General features: G+C 48.2%; 1 protein-coding gene across 1 annotated transcript in view; it reads left to right on the top strand.

Moving 5' to 3' along the window:
• Window positions 1-11,580, top strand: part of PARVG (parvin gamma) — a 25,292-nt gene extending 13,712 nt beyond the window's left edge. Inside the window, exons 9-15 of the mRNA XM_026867854.1 lie at window positions 1,499-1,554; window positions 2,444-2,466; window positions 4,447-4,508; window positions 4,622-4,690; window positions 5,746-5,847; window positions 9,523-9,595; window positions 11,455-11,580. Coding sequence (XP_026723655.1) covers window positions 1,499-1,554; window positions 2,444-2,466; window positions 4,447-4,508; window positions 4,622-4,690; window positions 5,746-5,847; window positions 9,523-9,595; window positions 11,455-11,534 — 465 coding nt within the window. The 3' untranslated portion in view covers window positions 11,535-11,580. The remainder of the gene's footprint in view (window positions 1-1,498; window positions 1,555-2,443; window positions 2,467-4,446; window positions 4,509-4,621; window positions 4,691-5,745; window positions 5,848-9,522; window positions 9,596-11,454) is intronic.
• Window positions 11,581-12,250: the final 670 nt, after the last annotated feature.

The following is a 12,250-nucleotide window of genomic DNA, read 5'->3' as shown; positions in this document are numbered from 1 at the left end:
AACTGAACCCCCTCAGCGAGGGGCGGCCTCCCCAGTGCCGAGCCCAGGGCTCAGATCCCTTCCCTGTCCCTGCTGGCCACGCCAGGGCTGACACCAGCCAGGAAAAATTCAGTGGTGTTGGCAGCGCAGCACAGGGTCTGTCTGGGGTGACCTCGTGCTCTTCCCTCTTTGGGAGGATCAAAACTGGCACTGAAACTGAGTGTGCCCTTGAGCTACGTGTGCCGCTTTAGGAGGTGTCCTGAGGGGCAGGTTCTGGGCTTGGCTCTCCGAAGGTAGCTGTCGTGAGTCCATCCCAGCTGAGCGCTTTGGCAGAGGAGAGCTCTCTCTGGCATCTAACGGGTGTCCCAGTGGTGCACGGCTGCCCGCGCTCCTCTCCTGTGGCTCTGACCAGAGACAACCCAGACCCTGAGGAGGGGGCAGAGCAGCCCCCATGGGGTGCCGGGGGGGCTGCCGGAGCCTCGTCTGCACAGAAGTTGTTGGGGATCGTCTGTGAAACCGCAGCATGGGAGGGTTAACCCTGGCTGAGAGTTAACCCAGGCTGTTCACCCTGGGAGGGCGGGGACGAGTGATGGCGTGGTGCTGAGCTGGGTCCCCGTGACAGAACTCAGCGCCCCGATGGGAAGGGTAAGCGTTGGGTCAGACGTGAGGAAAGCCCAGGTAGGCCGAGCTCAGAGGAGAGGGCAGGGGCAGGGGGAAGCGTTGAGGAAGCCCAGAGAAGCCCCGGCCTTTGTGACACGCGTGCCTGTGCCCTGGTGGGGCGGGGTGTGCTCCTCCAGCGAGGAGCTGACCCAAAAGAGTTGGCTCAGTGTGTAAGGGGGGGGTGGCAGCAAACCCCAAAGGCTTTTCTGTGCTAAGAGATGTTTGCCAGGTGCCTGAACAAAGCAGCAGGCATGCCCATCCTCTCCCGTCCCTCCAGGCTGTCGGCTGGGTTGGTGCTGGGTTTTTGATGTTTTGTGGAGCGCTAAATCCTTACAGAGGAACGAAGACACAGGGACATAAGCAAAGATGCCAGGTGGCTTCAGAAACAGTAAGAATTGCCAACCTCATGTCCGCAACCCACCAAAGCCAGCTCCTCTGCAGGGGGATTCGTCGCTGGTGGCAGGCCGTGGCGTGAGTCTGTTGGAAGGCAGAGGGGGCCACCTCCAGTGCTGTTAAGCCTGGAGAATCCCCCGTGCAGGGAGGTGTGCCGGGGGGCTGCCGCCTGCCCAGAGCACTTGGCGCATCCCTCGAGTCTCCGTGTGAACGCGCCAACCCCTGAACTCCCCTGCCTGAGCGACCACCTCCCCTGGCTGCTTCTGCTGGGGAAGCCGGCGATGCTGCTCGAGGAGTGCAGGGAGCAGCAGCCTCTCAAAGTACCGGTACTAATTGTACTGGATTTCCTGTATAAATGCCCTCTGGGAATCGTTTAAGGCAGCAAACAGGTCATGAAAGTCTCATTAATACCGATTTTTTTTTTTTTTTTTTTTTTTTTTTTTTTTATTTATGGTCTTTTCAACAGAACACCTCCAGAGGATTAAAGACAGCAAATGCAGTGGAATATATCACAGAAAACAAGTAAGAGGGGATAGATCTGGTTTTTACACTGTCAATCATAAATGAAATATTGTGGGTGTTTTCCCCCTTGGAAAAAATAGCTGGGATCATGCTGATGACAAAAAGCGTAAACCCAGGCATGCATATGCATGCGAACTGTTTCTCTCATCTATTTCCTTTTTTTCCCCCTTTTCAGATTCAGTATTATGGTGTAAGGCCCTTCTTTACTCTTTATATAGACTCCTCTAAAATAATGTGTATGGCTGTTTCTGAGGCTTAGTGTTTGCCATTGCCATGGGATATAATAACAAATATAATAAATAAAAATAAAGCACTGTAAATTTATTTGTCCCGGACTAAACTGGAAATTTTCTAAAGCCACGGTGGTTTAAATCTACTTTTAATTTATTGCCATTCTGTCATTAAATAAAGAGAAAGGAGGCAGCTCATTTCTTATTTTACTGTGGAAGAAAGGTTTGAGCTTGCCAAGTTTGAGAGGTACTGTCATTATTAAAGGAGTTAAGTAGTAGGATACCATTTATATACCGAGAAAATACGGACATCGTTCCAAGAATTGGAAACAGATTTTCCTACTATTGTCCTTTATATGCGAGAACATCTTCAGCCCCTAATCCCGCGAGCAGCTTGTTGGAAGAGGATATTATGGACTGTGCTTATAAAACAAGCGTGCGTTGGTCTGTGGGCCAGGTAAAATCTCGCACCCTTCCAAGGGCCTGTACGGGCAGACGGCGTGCTTAAACCCGTCTCTGGGAAACCCTGACGTCAAGTTGATGGCGCTTTGCATCTCCTGCTTTACGGGGGAGCTGATGGCCCCGATAAGCTTTGCTGGTGAATAAGATTAGTTCTGCTGAAAGCTTGTTCTAATTTTTGCTTTTTGTTACACTTTCAGAGAGAATTTAGAAGCACAGTCAAGTAAGTACCGGTATCGCCACGTTCAGTGGTTCACCGTTACGTGCTGTTCCGATCCGGTTTTAGCTCATGGTCCAGTCAGTGTGCCCTCACTGGAGTTCATGGAGGTCCATGGATTTCTGGTAGTGGTTTTCTCCAGGTGTCTTCTGTTCATGCCTGTTCCTATGAACATAAGATAGTTTGCAAGCTGGGGGGTCGCTTTGCCCGTGGACTGCGGGCAGCGGATGGGAGGTGAGACAAGAGATGACGCAGTGGGTTGATGGCCCAACGGAGAAGACCCGGCTGGGAGCAAAGTCTGTCTTGGATTTACACGCTGACCTCGTTCACTGCTGAACTACTTACGAGCATAATGGCTTGAGAATTGTGCTCCTTGTTGCTAGCAGCTTCAGTGCAGTTCCCTCTCTGCAGTTTGCAGATGAGATTTTGAAATCTGCTGGTGCTTGACGGCGGACGGCAACTCAGTGAAATCCAACGTCCCCCGAGGTTTTACCCGTGGGGCTTTGGAGGGCTGTGAAACACTTGAGGTGAAAACTGCCCGGCTGCAGAGGGCCTGCAGAAGCTCTGGGCACTGCTGGGGCTTCGGGGTGATCTGCTGCTCCTTGCCGCAGGGGAGCACGCTGCACCCCCCGTGAATCAGGGCAACTGTTTGAATTCCCTTCTGTGCCCTTCGCGTGAGCATTTGCATCCCTTGCAGAGGTGCAGACTATGTTATTTAACACGTATTCACCCGTTATTCCACCGAGTGGTCTCTAGCATGGGCTGAAATCCTGAAAAACCCTCCCTGTAATCAGGCGTTTCTTCCAGTGGGCTGATTCTGCTGCGAAGAGAAATCTGCAGTTCCCTCCTCAGGATGCTCTCCCTGTGTCCGACACGGCTTGCTTACCGAAGGAGAGATCCCAAAGCGTGGCTCCAGAAGAGGGCTCTCGAGGTTACAAGACTTGCGGGTTTCCGAGCGCTGCTCAGCGATGTGTCTGAGGGATTCACCTGTTCCCTGACACTGCTCCCGCAGCAGCCCCCTGACAGGGAGAGCGGAGAAAGCTGGGGAAACCCTTTCTCTGTCTTTTTTTTTTTTTTTTTTTTTTTTTTTTTTTTTTTTTTCCAGCAGAGGCTTCTGTGTCTCCTCTGTCTTTTGGACATAATCTTCTCTAGCAAAGCTGCCTTTGCTTTCCTGCACGGTAGAAACTGGCTCCCCTTTTTGTTACGCTGCCAGAGTCCCCCTGATTTTTAAGGACCTTTCAGATGCTGTGTTGGTGCTTGGCCCAGAGCAGTCCTGTGGCCAGGCTACGCTGAGGGGACGTGTCCTGCTCTCACGAAACCTGCGCAGAAAATGGAGGCGGGGGGGTGGGTGTTCACAGGGACGTCCATGAATCTCACTGCCCTGGAAATCCTTAAACTGGGGCTGGTTCTCTGGGGCAGGGCGGCTGGCCCCAGCTCAGCACCTGCCTTTGAACTGGGTGGCAGCACTTGGTCATTGTTGAGGTCTGTGAAGTTTTGGAGGAAGGCCAGTGTCTCCAAACCCAATATCTGGTTTGGGGTGTTTTGAAGGAAAGGGGCTGTTTTCTGCACGTTTGATGTAACTGACGTTTCTGTTGGGGAAGAGCAGTAAGAGGTGTAGCTCTTCTCGGCTTACAATCATTTTTTTCCCAGAGGTTCAGGGTTAAAAAAAACATAACTGAAGAGAGGTAAAGCGTGGAGATGCGAAACTTAGCCGTTGCTCAGAGTGGTGGCAGCACAAATCTTGAGAACTTCTGCAGGCAAAAACTGCAGAGCTGAATGAAGTAAATTGTTTTCTCTGATGTAGTCAGGCTGAGGGGAAGCCTGTCACCCTGGTCTGATAAATACAAAAGCAGAACTTCTTTCCCCATCTCCCTACGACCTTTTTCTCCTCCTTGGCTTATAAGGTGTGAACACCTTTCTCCTTCCTTTAAACCTCCGCTCTGGCAGTTATTCCAAATAATACAAATTAATGTTGTTTTGATACAGAAGGTGATGCCTTTGATGAATTATTTAGCCGTGCTCCAGATAAGCTGGATGCTGTGAAAAAGGTAATTTACTTTTTTAACAGACATCAACATTTGTAAGGTAAGGCATAATCCCTGACTTCACTGAAAAAAGTTCTGTTGTCTTCCACCCTCTCCTCCCCTTCTGTTTTCCTCAGGTGTTTTTGCAATTCGTCAACCAGCACGTTGGAAAATTAGGATTAAATGTGAAAGACGTCGAATCTGAGGTAGCCTGCTCTAAGCTGCACGTTAACCGTGTTTTGTCAGCCGTTCCAGTGGTTCCTCTCTCCGTTAGGATTCCTCCTTTTTGTTGTAGCAATTTGAAACTTGGCAACGTAACAATTATTTCTAGCTTCAGGTTAAGATATCAGGCTTCAGTCTCTGAAGTTTCTGCTGGTAATAAGTAATGAAAAAATAGTGCTTTGTATTGAATGCTGCCCTTGTAATGCTACAGGGAGTAATCTTCAGAGCCTACCCCACTGCTGTGGATACTCTTTCTGTCAGGATGGAAATCGGGGTGTTCTGGCACTCAACGCCAAGCTGGTTGCTGGTGCTTAGTGGGTTTTAATGCTGGGTTTGTTTCAGGGTAGGAAGGCCTGATTTTCATTACATTTCAAAGTCCCATCCTCAGAACGTTGAGCTTCTTGGAAGTCCCTGAGATGCCAAGAGGAGTGCTCGTGGGGCACGGCGGGATGCCCGTCCCTGGCTGTCCTCCCCCCTGCCCCTCCGGGGAGAGATGGCAAAGGAGCTCGGGGACGTCCCTGGTGGCTTTGTCATCCCTACTCCTGCAGGCACGCAGGCAGAGATCAGCCCCAGCTCTTGCTTGGCTCCAGGCGCCAGAACCTCGGTGCAGCCGCAGCGCCCGTTCGTGCCGCGCGGGTGAAAAGCGGAGCCGTGCCCCCGTGCTCTTCTGGGTTTGCCCGGTGGGCAGCTCTCGGGAGGTTTTGCAAGTGTTTTGTCATCAGTCTCAGGCACTAGACACAATTTTATTTATTTCTAGTTGCGTGTTTGTTGCTTGTGCTTGCCTGAAGTCTCCTTGTATCTGGAATAGTTTGGTTTAATGGCTGTCCCTTCGCAAGGTCTCTGCTTCCACTGGTAGGAACTTGGCAGCGTGATGTAACGAAATACAAAGTTCCCCGTAGAAGAGGTTGAGGGAGCGGAGTCCTTAGGCTGCCTGCCTGCCAGAGCAGCATTGAAATCCCTTTATCACTAGACTGGCATTTATTGGAGTAGTTTACTAAAAGCCAACAGAATAAATAATCAGAGATCATTCTTCATCCAGTTTGCAGATGGCGTTATCTTACTTCTGTTAATTGGACAACTGGAGGGTTACTTCCTGAATTTAAGGCATTTCTTCCTGACTCCAGCCAGCACCACGGAGATGGTAGGTTGTTGTTGAGTTACGTAGAGCTCGAGGCTTCAGGCATCTCGTGTGTTTAGTGCTCCGGTGTGTCGGTGAAGAGCTCTGCTCCTCGTGTATGGAGTCATGTTTTTGCACGGGGTTTGCAGGACAGGGGTTTGGGAGAGCAGGAGTGCAGGCACTCAGTGCTGCTGAAATAACCTGGAGCAGGTTGGTGTCTTCTTCAAAATCCATTATTACCTGGTGGGAGGCAAGCTGTTGGTAACCTGCATTTATTTGGCAGTGCTTCCGAAGCCTTCCAGGGACACCAGAGGCTCTGTGGCGGGGGATTGGTATGCTGTCTCCTCCAAGTCTGTCCTGCAAACAACATTTTTAAGCGGATAACGCCTCCTGCAGAACAGAACTGGTTCCTTATATGTTTCCTTATGCTGTCCTAAAAATATACCTTAATCAAGGCATGACCGGAACATTTTTGAAGGCCCCTCTGTGCTTAGGAAGCTCATGAGAATTTACATCTTTTCCTCCCCCGAGGCTGTAACCTACCCAGCCAGACTCGCCTGACACCTCTTTTAACCTCCACCAGGCAGATTTCATCAGCGCTTTAAAAGAAAAAGGTGGCACCAGCCAGAAGGCAGTGCATGATGGGCTGCCAGTGTAAACGCCTCCTCCACAGGTGTAGGATGTTGATATATTTTGAGATATTTCGGATATTTTCAAATTCTCTCTGGTGGGTAGGGATTTTTCACTTGGGTCACTGAATCGCTCTGAAAATCTTGAAACCGTAGCTGTTTTTCCTGGGTTGTATTCAGTTAGATTTCTGAAGGTGGAACGTGTCAGATCCTTTTTGCTTGAGAGCTGCCTGAGAAGGGACTCTCTCCTCGGGCGTGGTTTGTGTGGCAGCTCCCCCAGAGACGAGGCTCTTGGCTGATTCCTGACCTCGACACAGTTTGTCTCCCTGGGCAATGTTTATTTGTAATGGAAATTCTCAGAGGTCCCGCATTCATTAATAACACTCCTGGGGAGGTTTCCATCAAAACATTTAAAAGCACAGTTGTCTGAGACCTAGGTTCGAATTTTGTTACAAATTCACTGCAGTCAGTTGATGTCTGTTTGAGGGATTAGGAAAATTCAATTTTTTTTTTTTAATCTAAGATGATTCAGAACAGAAAATATATTTTGAAGGGCTTAATCAAACAAAATCAATGCATTGCCTTGCAGTTGATTTTCTTCCCTTTCTCCCCCTCCACTCAGTTTTCAAAATTGTTTGCTCCGGTTCATTGACTTGGAAATGAATTTTTAACGTTTCCATTAACTTTTTTTCAGAGGAAGTCAATGAATTTTCTTTTCTTTGCTGGAAATTACATGGATAACATTTTTCTTTTTGGATCAGCCCTGTTGAAGCCTCATAAATCTTTTTCAAGAATTGAGATACCCCTACACTTCAGGTGCAGGTCAGAGCTCGGGTCTGGTCACTGCCCTCGGAGAAGAAGGTGACGTGGTTGGGTACTGGTTCATTAAAATCTCTACGTCCTAGTAATTTCATTTTAGCAAAGTTACTTCCAAGTACTGGGCTTATTGTAGAACAGTTTGCCAGAGTGGTATTCACCGTTTGTTTCTCCTCTGGCGTTCATTACACGATGAAAAGCAGGATGACAATACAACTAAAAATACCGAGCGACCATAGTTCAACTGTCATTTGCACATAAAATACGTCTTTCAGTTCCCCTGTGCTTTCTAACTCCCTGTCATTTTAGACGTTAATTGGTACAGTAAAGTATGAAAATGTAACCTTTGCTGAGATTTAAAACACGTCATTTGTGTTATAAAAATGGTGACAACCGCCGGCACTGTTGTGATGGGAGCGGCGCATCAGCTTTCATTCAAGCTGAAAGCTGGTGGCTCAGAGCTGGGACGTGCTCCTCGGGGACCCGGGGGAGCCGTGGTGCGAGGGGGGACACGGGAACAAGAAATAGGGAGGACAGGAGCCCCTGCCAGAGGGCCACGAGGCGCGAGGAAAGCAGGAGCAGAAATTTGGGAGGCGACCCAGCTCCAGGTGCAAGAAGACAAGACTGCGCGTGGGCAGGTTTGTTGCAGGTTTATTGCCAGAAAATGAGGTTTGCCAGTCACTGTAAAGAAAGTCCAGCTCTGGGCGCTCGTGTGTGTGTTCTGAGATGAAGCTTACAGTCTCCAAATAGGTCAGGCTGAAATCAGAGGTGAGCCTTGAGCAGTCAGGAGATGAAGATGATGATGAAGGGGGGGCCCTGTGCTTATCAAAACTGTGTGAACTCAGTGCTTCTGCCAAAACAGCCCCGAGCTGAAATACCCCAAATGTCCCGACCTCTGTCCGCTCGTAAATCCTGGAGAACGGTCCAGCTCTCCTGAGTCTGGAAGCGCAGCTGGATGGAACAACTTCTCTGTATTGCCCTTCTCCGGTAATTATCAGTAGTTCTGTCTAAGATTTATTTTGAAATCTGCACGTTACTGTTCCTTGCACATCTCATCTGCATTACAGAGAGGGAAATGTGTCCCTCTTACCTGTGCCGGTTCATTATGGAAACGTTTGATTTATGCATTCTTGATCAGAAAATTGTGTAGCTCTGTATGAGCTTAAGCTCCCCTGTCTGCTGGCTCTAAGAGGAAGAAAAGAAGCCTGAATCCAAACTGTCAGTCTCAGTTACTTGTAAATCAGAGAATCAGGTAAAACACGAATCTATGGCTTCACTTCAGAGCGCACAGTTTCTGCTTGGCTTATGCGTGGGGGACCCGCGTGCTTATTTTCAGGAGAGAGCAGGGAACAGCCTGGCGGCCGTCACTGATGTGCCTCCCAAAGGAGAAATTCCTCGGTAGCCTCAGGAATGTGTGAAGAGACAACCTGAAGTTCGTTCGGGTCTCATTACTTCATTAGAGGAAGGGGGCTGGCTAATTACCAGCCAAGTAAACAACTGCCCTTAAGCTTCAAGAATCTGGTAATGGGACATTATATTACTTTTTTAAAAAATCATTTGTGACTACTGCGTGTGTGTGTGTGATATCTTGCTTTTATGTGGGAAATGAGAGAAAAACAAGTAAGGGAAAAATCAGAAAAAAAAACCAAACCCAACCCTCAGCCTTCATTCACAGACATGGGCTTAACTCCTCGTGAGTAATGTGGATATCATCACTACTGTTACTGTGTGTAGACATCTTTAGATGGTAAAGCAGAAACTTCCAGCTCACAAATACAGCTGATCAGAAGATTTCCGATCTTCGTAACTCTGAGTTAAGTGTCGGGGACATTTTCCTCATCTATTTTGTTTGTTTGTTCCAAATGTAAACATGTGGGCATTGTTAAAAATAAATATATATATATATATCTATATCTATATCTGTGCATGTGTTAGGTGCAGTTAGGAATCTAGGCCGTCTTCCCTGTGGAAATATCCATTAACACAAGACTTTCACATGCAAGGTCTATTTTTAAATAAATGGATTCTTCTGCCCACCTCCTGGGATACGTTTTGCTGGAGATGGATTTTACATCTGATTTTATATGATAATTGGTAGAAATTCTGAAGAGCACTCCATCAAAACTAAGGAGATGAGTACGAGTACATATTTATGAATCAGTATCTTCAGCTACTAGAGAAACACTGTTCTAAACCTCCTGGCCACTGCACCGTCAGGTGAAAAATATTTCCCGTTCTGTCTATCTCTCTCCAGCTTCACAACGTTAACCTTGCGTTGGACTTGATGACGGATGGGGGTCTTCTGAACTTTTCTGTGAACTCTGAAGGTGAGTCGTGACACACAGACTTGTCCGGGGTAGAGCTGCTGCTATCGTGGCTTAGTGCAAGTTAGGGTGGTTGCAGTAGGTTCTGCAGAGGGACTCTGACACGTTTCGTTTAACGGCTGCCCCATAGCTCCTCGTTCAGAACGAATAACAGTAAAGCTGAAAGTTGGTTTGAACAATCTTTATTTCTATACTAAAGATGTTTGGATTTCCGTACTAAAAATGTTGGGTTGTTGTAAGTTCAGTAACTTTACGCTAAACTTCAACTGTTTAATAAGTCAGCATTTGTTAAAGATTTAAACCAGTGGCAGCTCCTAGGGAAATCACAGCAGCTGAGCTGGAGGGGAAGCTCTTTTCCAGTCTCATAAAAAGTTTTAGTGCATATTCATGCGGGAATACACCTTGCAGAATATGTCATGAGAATGAGAAACACCGAGTGCTCTGTTCAACCCCAGAGGAGCTGGGGGGTCAGTCTCCTGCGTGCCAAATACAGAGGTTTGAGGTTGCTGTTCTGCCTAGTTCAGACCTGGGAGATGAATGTTGGTCTCCTACATCCGAGTGCATGCTTTCATCTCGGAGTTAATGTACATTCGTGTTCCTCTCTCTTGCCTGACCACCAAAAAAAAAAAAAGTTTCCTTTGGATGAATCACATTTTGTCAATTAAAAAAGTGCTTCTCAGAAAAATTTCTGACCAGCTCCGGGTGGGGTGAAGGATGTGGCTGCATTAATGGACGGCGCTGGGACTGCTCAGCCCGACCCCTTGCAACGTGCTGGGCACGTAACCTTGTTGTGGAATAAGGAAATCAAATCTTTATTAAAAATAGAAAGCATTATCTCTTCCCCTGTTAGTTATCCCTGAGCAGGTGGGTGCGTGTGTTTGGTACGCAGCACCATGGAGGGGGAACGGTACAATTTAGGACTTGTTTTTTTTCTTTTGATTTCTTTTTCCACTAATGCTTTGGCGATGTTGGCAGCACGCATGATGGGCGGGCACAGTGCAGGCTCTTGGCCATCCTGCCTGGAGCTGGGAGTTTGGGAAGCTATTGATGTTAACTTTGAGGAGAGTAATCTGCTCAGCTCTCCGCACTGGGATCCCCTTTGTAAGCAAGCTCGCTGTCCTTCCCGCTGGCTGTTCTGCGCTGCCTCAAGTGCCGAGTTGATCACTAAGAAATACCGGTGCCACCATCTGCAGGTCCTTCGCCTTCGCTGGGAAAATCCTCAGCTAGTGATTGAAGTTAATATGATTTAGGGATACTTATTACAGCCGCACTACTTAGACTGCTCAAGGATCTCATTTACTGGTATTTCACTGTCGGTCTTTCTCCTGGTGATTTGCAGCACTGTAAGAGGAACAGTAAACCCTCGAAATCAGTTAGCCTCTTCCATTCCAATTATTAAATACAAGAGCAGTTTGTTTAGCCAAGAACCTGAAAACTAAATGAAAACAAGAAAACAGCCAAGAGCAGACAACTGCTGGAAACGTTACAACCCAAAAAATAAAAGTGTCAGGTAACTCCCAATGCGATTCCTGCCGTAGAGGAATCATAAAAGAATAAAGCTGTAAAGTCCTATTAAATTATCTCCTCTGTTCTCTGCTAGTGAAGAATTATTTCTCACTATGCATTATTTATCCTGTCTTCCAGCAAGATAGTGCAGTGAAGGTCCCTTTTCCTTAATTTAATAAATAAATGATTTGCTAGCTCTGTAATTCCCGTGTTGCGTCTCGGTTACAGTTAGGTTGTCTAAGTTCACATTATAACTGGAAAAGGTGGAAGATTCTCTTTGGCAGTTGCAGTCTCCTTCTGTTCCAGGGTTTGCTAATACTTCCCGTCTGGTTTTGCTGTTTCTTGTGTATCCACAGACATTGTGAACGGAGATTTGAAGGCTACGATGCGGATTCTGTATAGTTTGTATTCCAAATACAAGACCAAAGAAACATGAAGAGCAAGGCCAAGAGCTTGGGCTGCTTTTTTTTTTTTTTTTTCCCCTTTTTTTTTTTTTCCCCCCCCATGTGTGTTGTGGTCTGATTTCTGGATGCCCAGCACTGCCCCTGTTTGTGTGCGTGCCCGTGTGTGGGACACTTGCTGTACTGGCACGGTACCGGCACGTGTGTGTCCCTGCCAGGTGTCACATACACTAAGTGGCTGTAAGCACCTGTGAGCCCAGGGCCCTGTGCTGGGTGATGCTGTGGATCTTGCTCCAGCCCGTGTCTTGTTCTCTCGGAGCCCCCCTAATGCTGCAGAGACATGCAACGTGTGTTTATTATGGACTGTGGATTCTTTGCCTCTGGAGATGAATTTTCAGGATTCCAGAACCATCCCTTGCAGCTCCTCCAGCCCAACCATGACCCTCCCCCTGACCATTCCCAACTCCCCCAGATCCCTCAGCGCTGGCTCAGCCCGACTCTTCAACCCCCCCAGGGATCCCGGGGACTCCCCCCTGCCCTGGGCAGCCCATTCCAACGCCCAACAGCCCCTTCTGCACAGAAATCCTTCCTCAGAGCCAGCCTGACCCTGCCCTGGGCAGCTTGAGGCCATTCCCTCGGGGCCTGGCGCTGGGGCCTTGGCTCCAGAGACTCATCCCCCCTCTCTGCCCCCTCCTGGCAGGGAGTTGCCGAGGGCCAGGAGGTCTCCCCTCAGCCTCCTCTTCTCCAGACT

This window comes from Athene cunicularia (assembly GCF_003259725.1).
Source record: "Athene cunicularia isolate RWA chromosome 1 unlocalized genomic scaffold, athCun1 chr1_part2, whole genome shotgun sequence".
In the NCBI taxonomy this organism is placed as follows: domain Eukaryota; kingdom Metazoa; phylum Chordata; class Aves; order Strigiformes; family Strigidae; genus Athene; species Athene cunicularia.
Note: the sequence above shows the minus strand (reverse complement) of the source record. Positions and strands in the feature narration are given on the sequence as shown.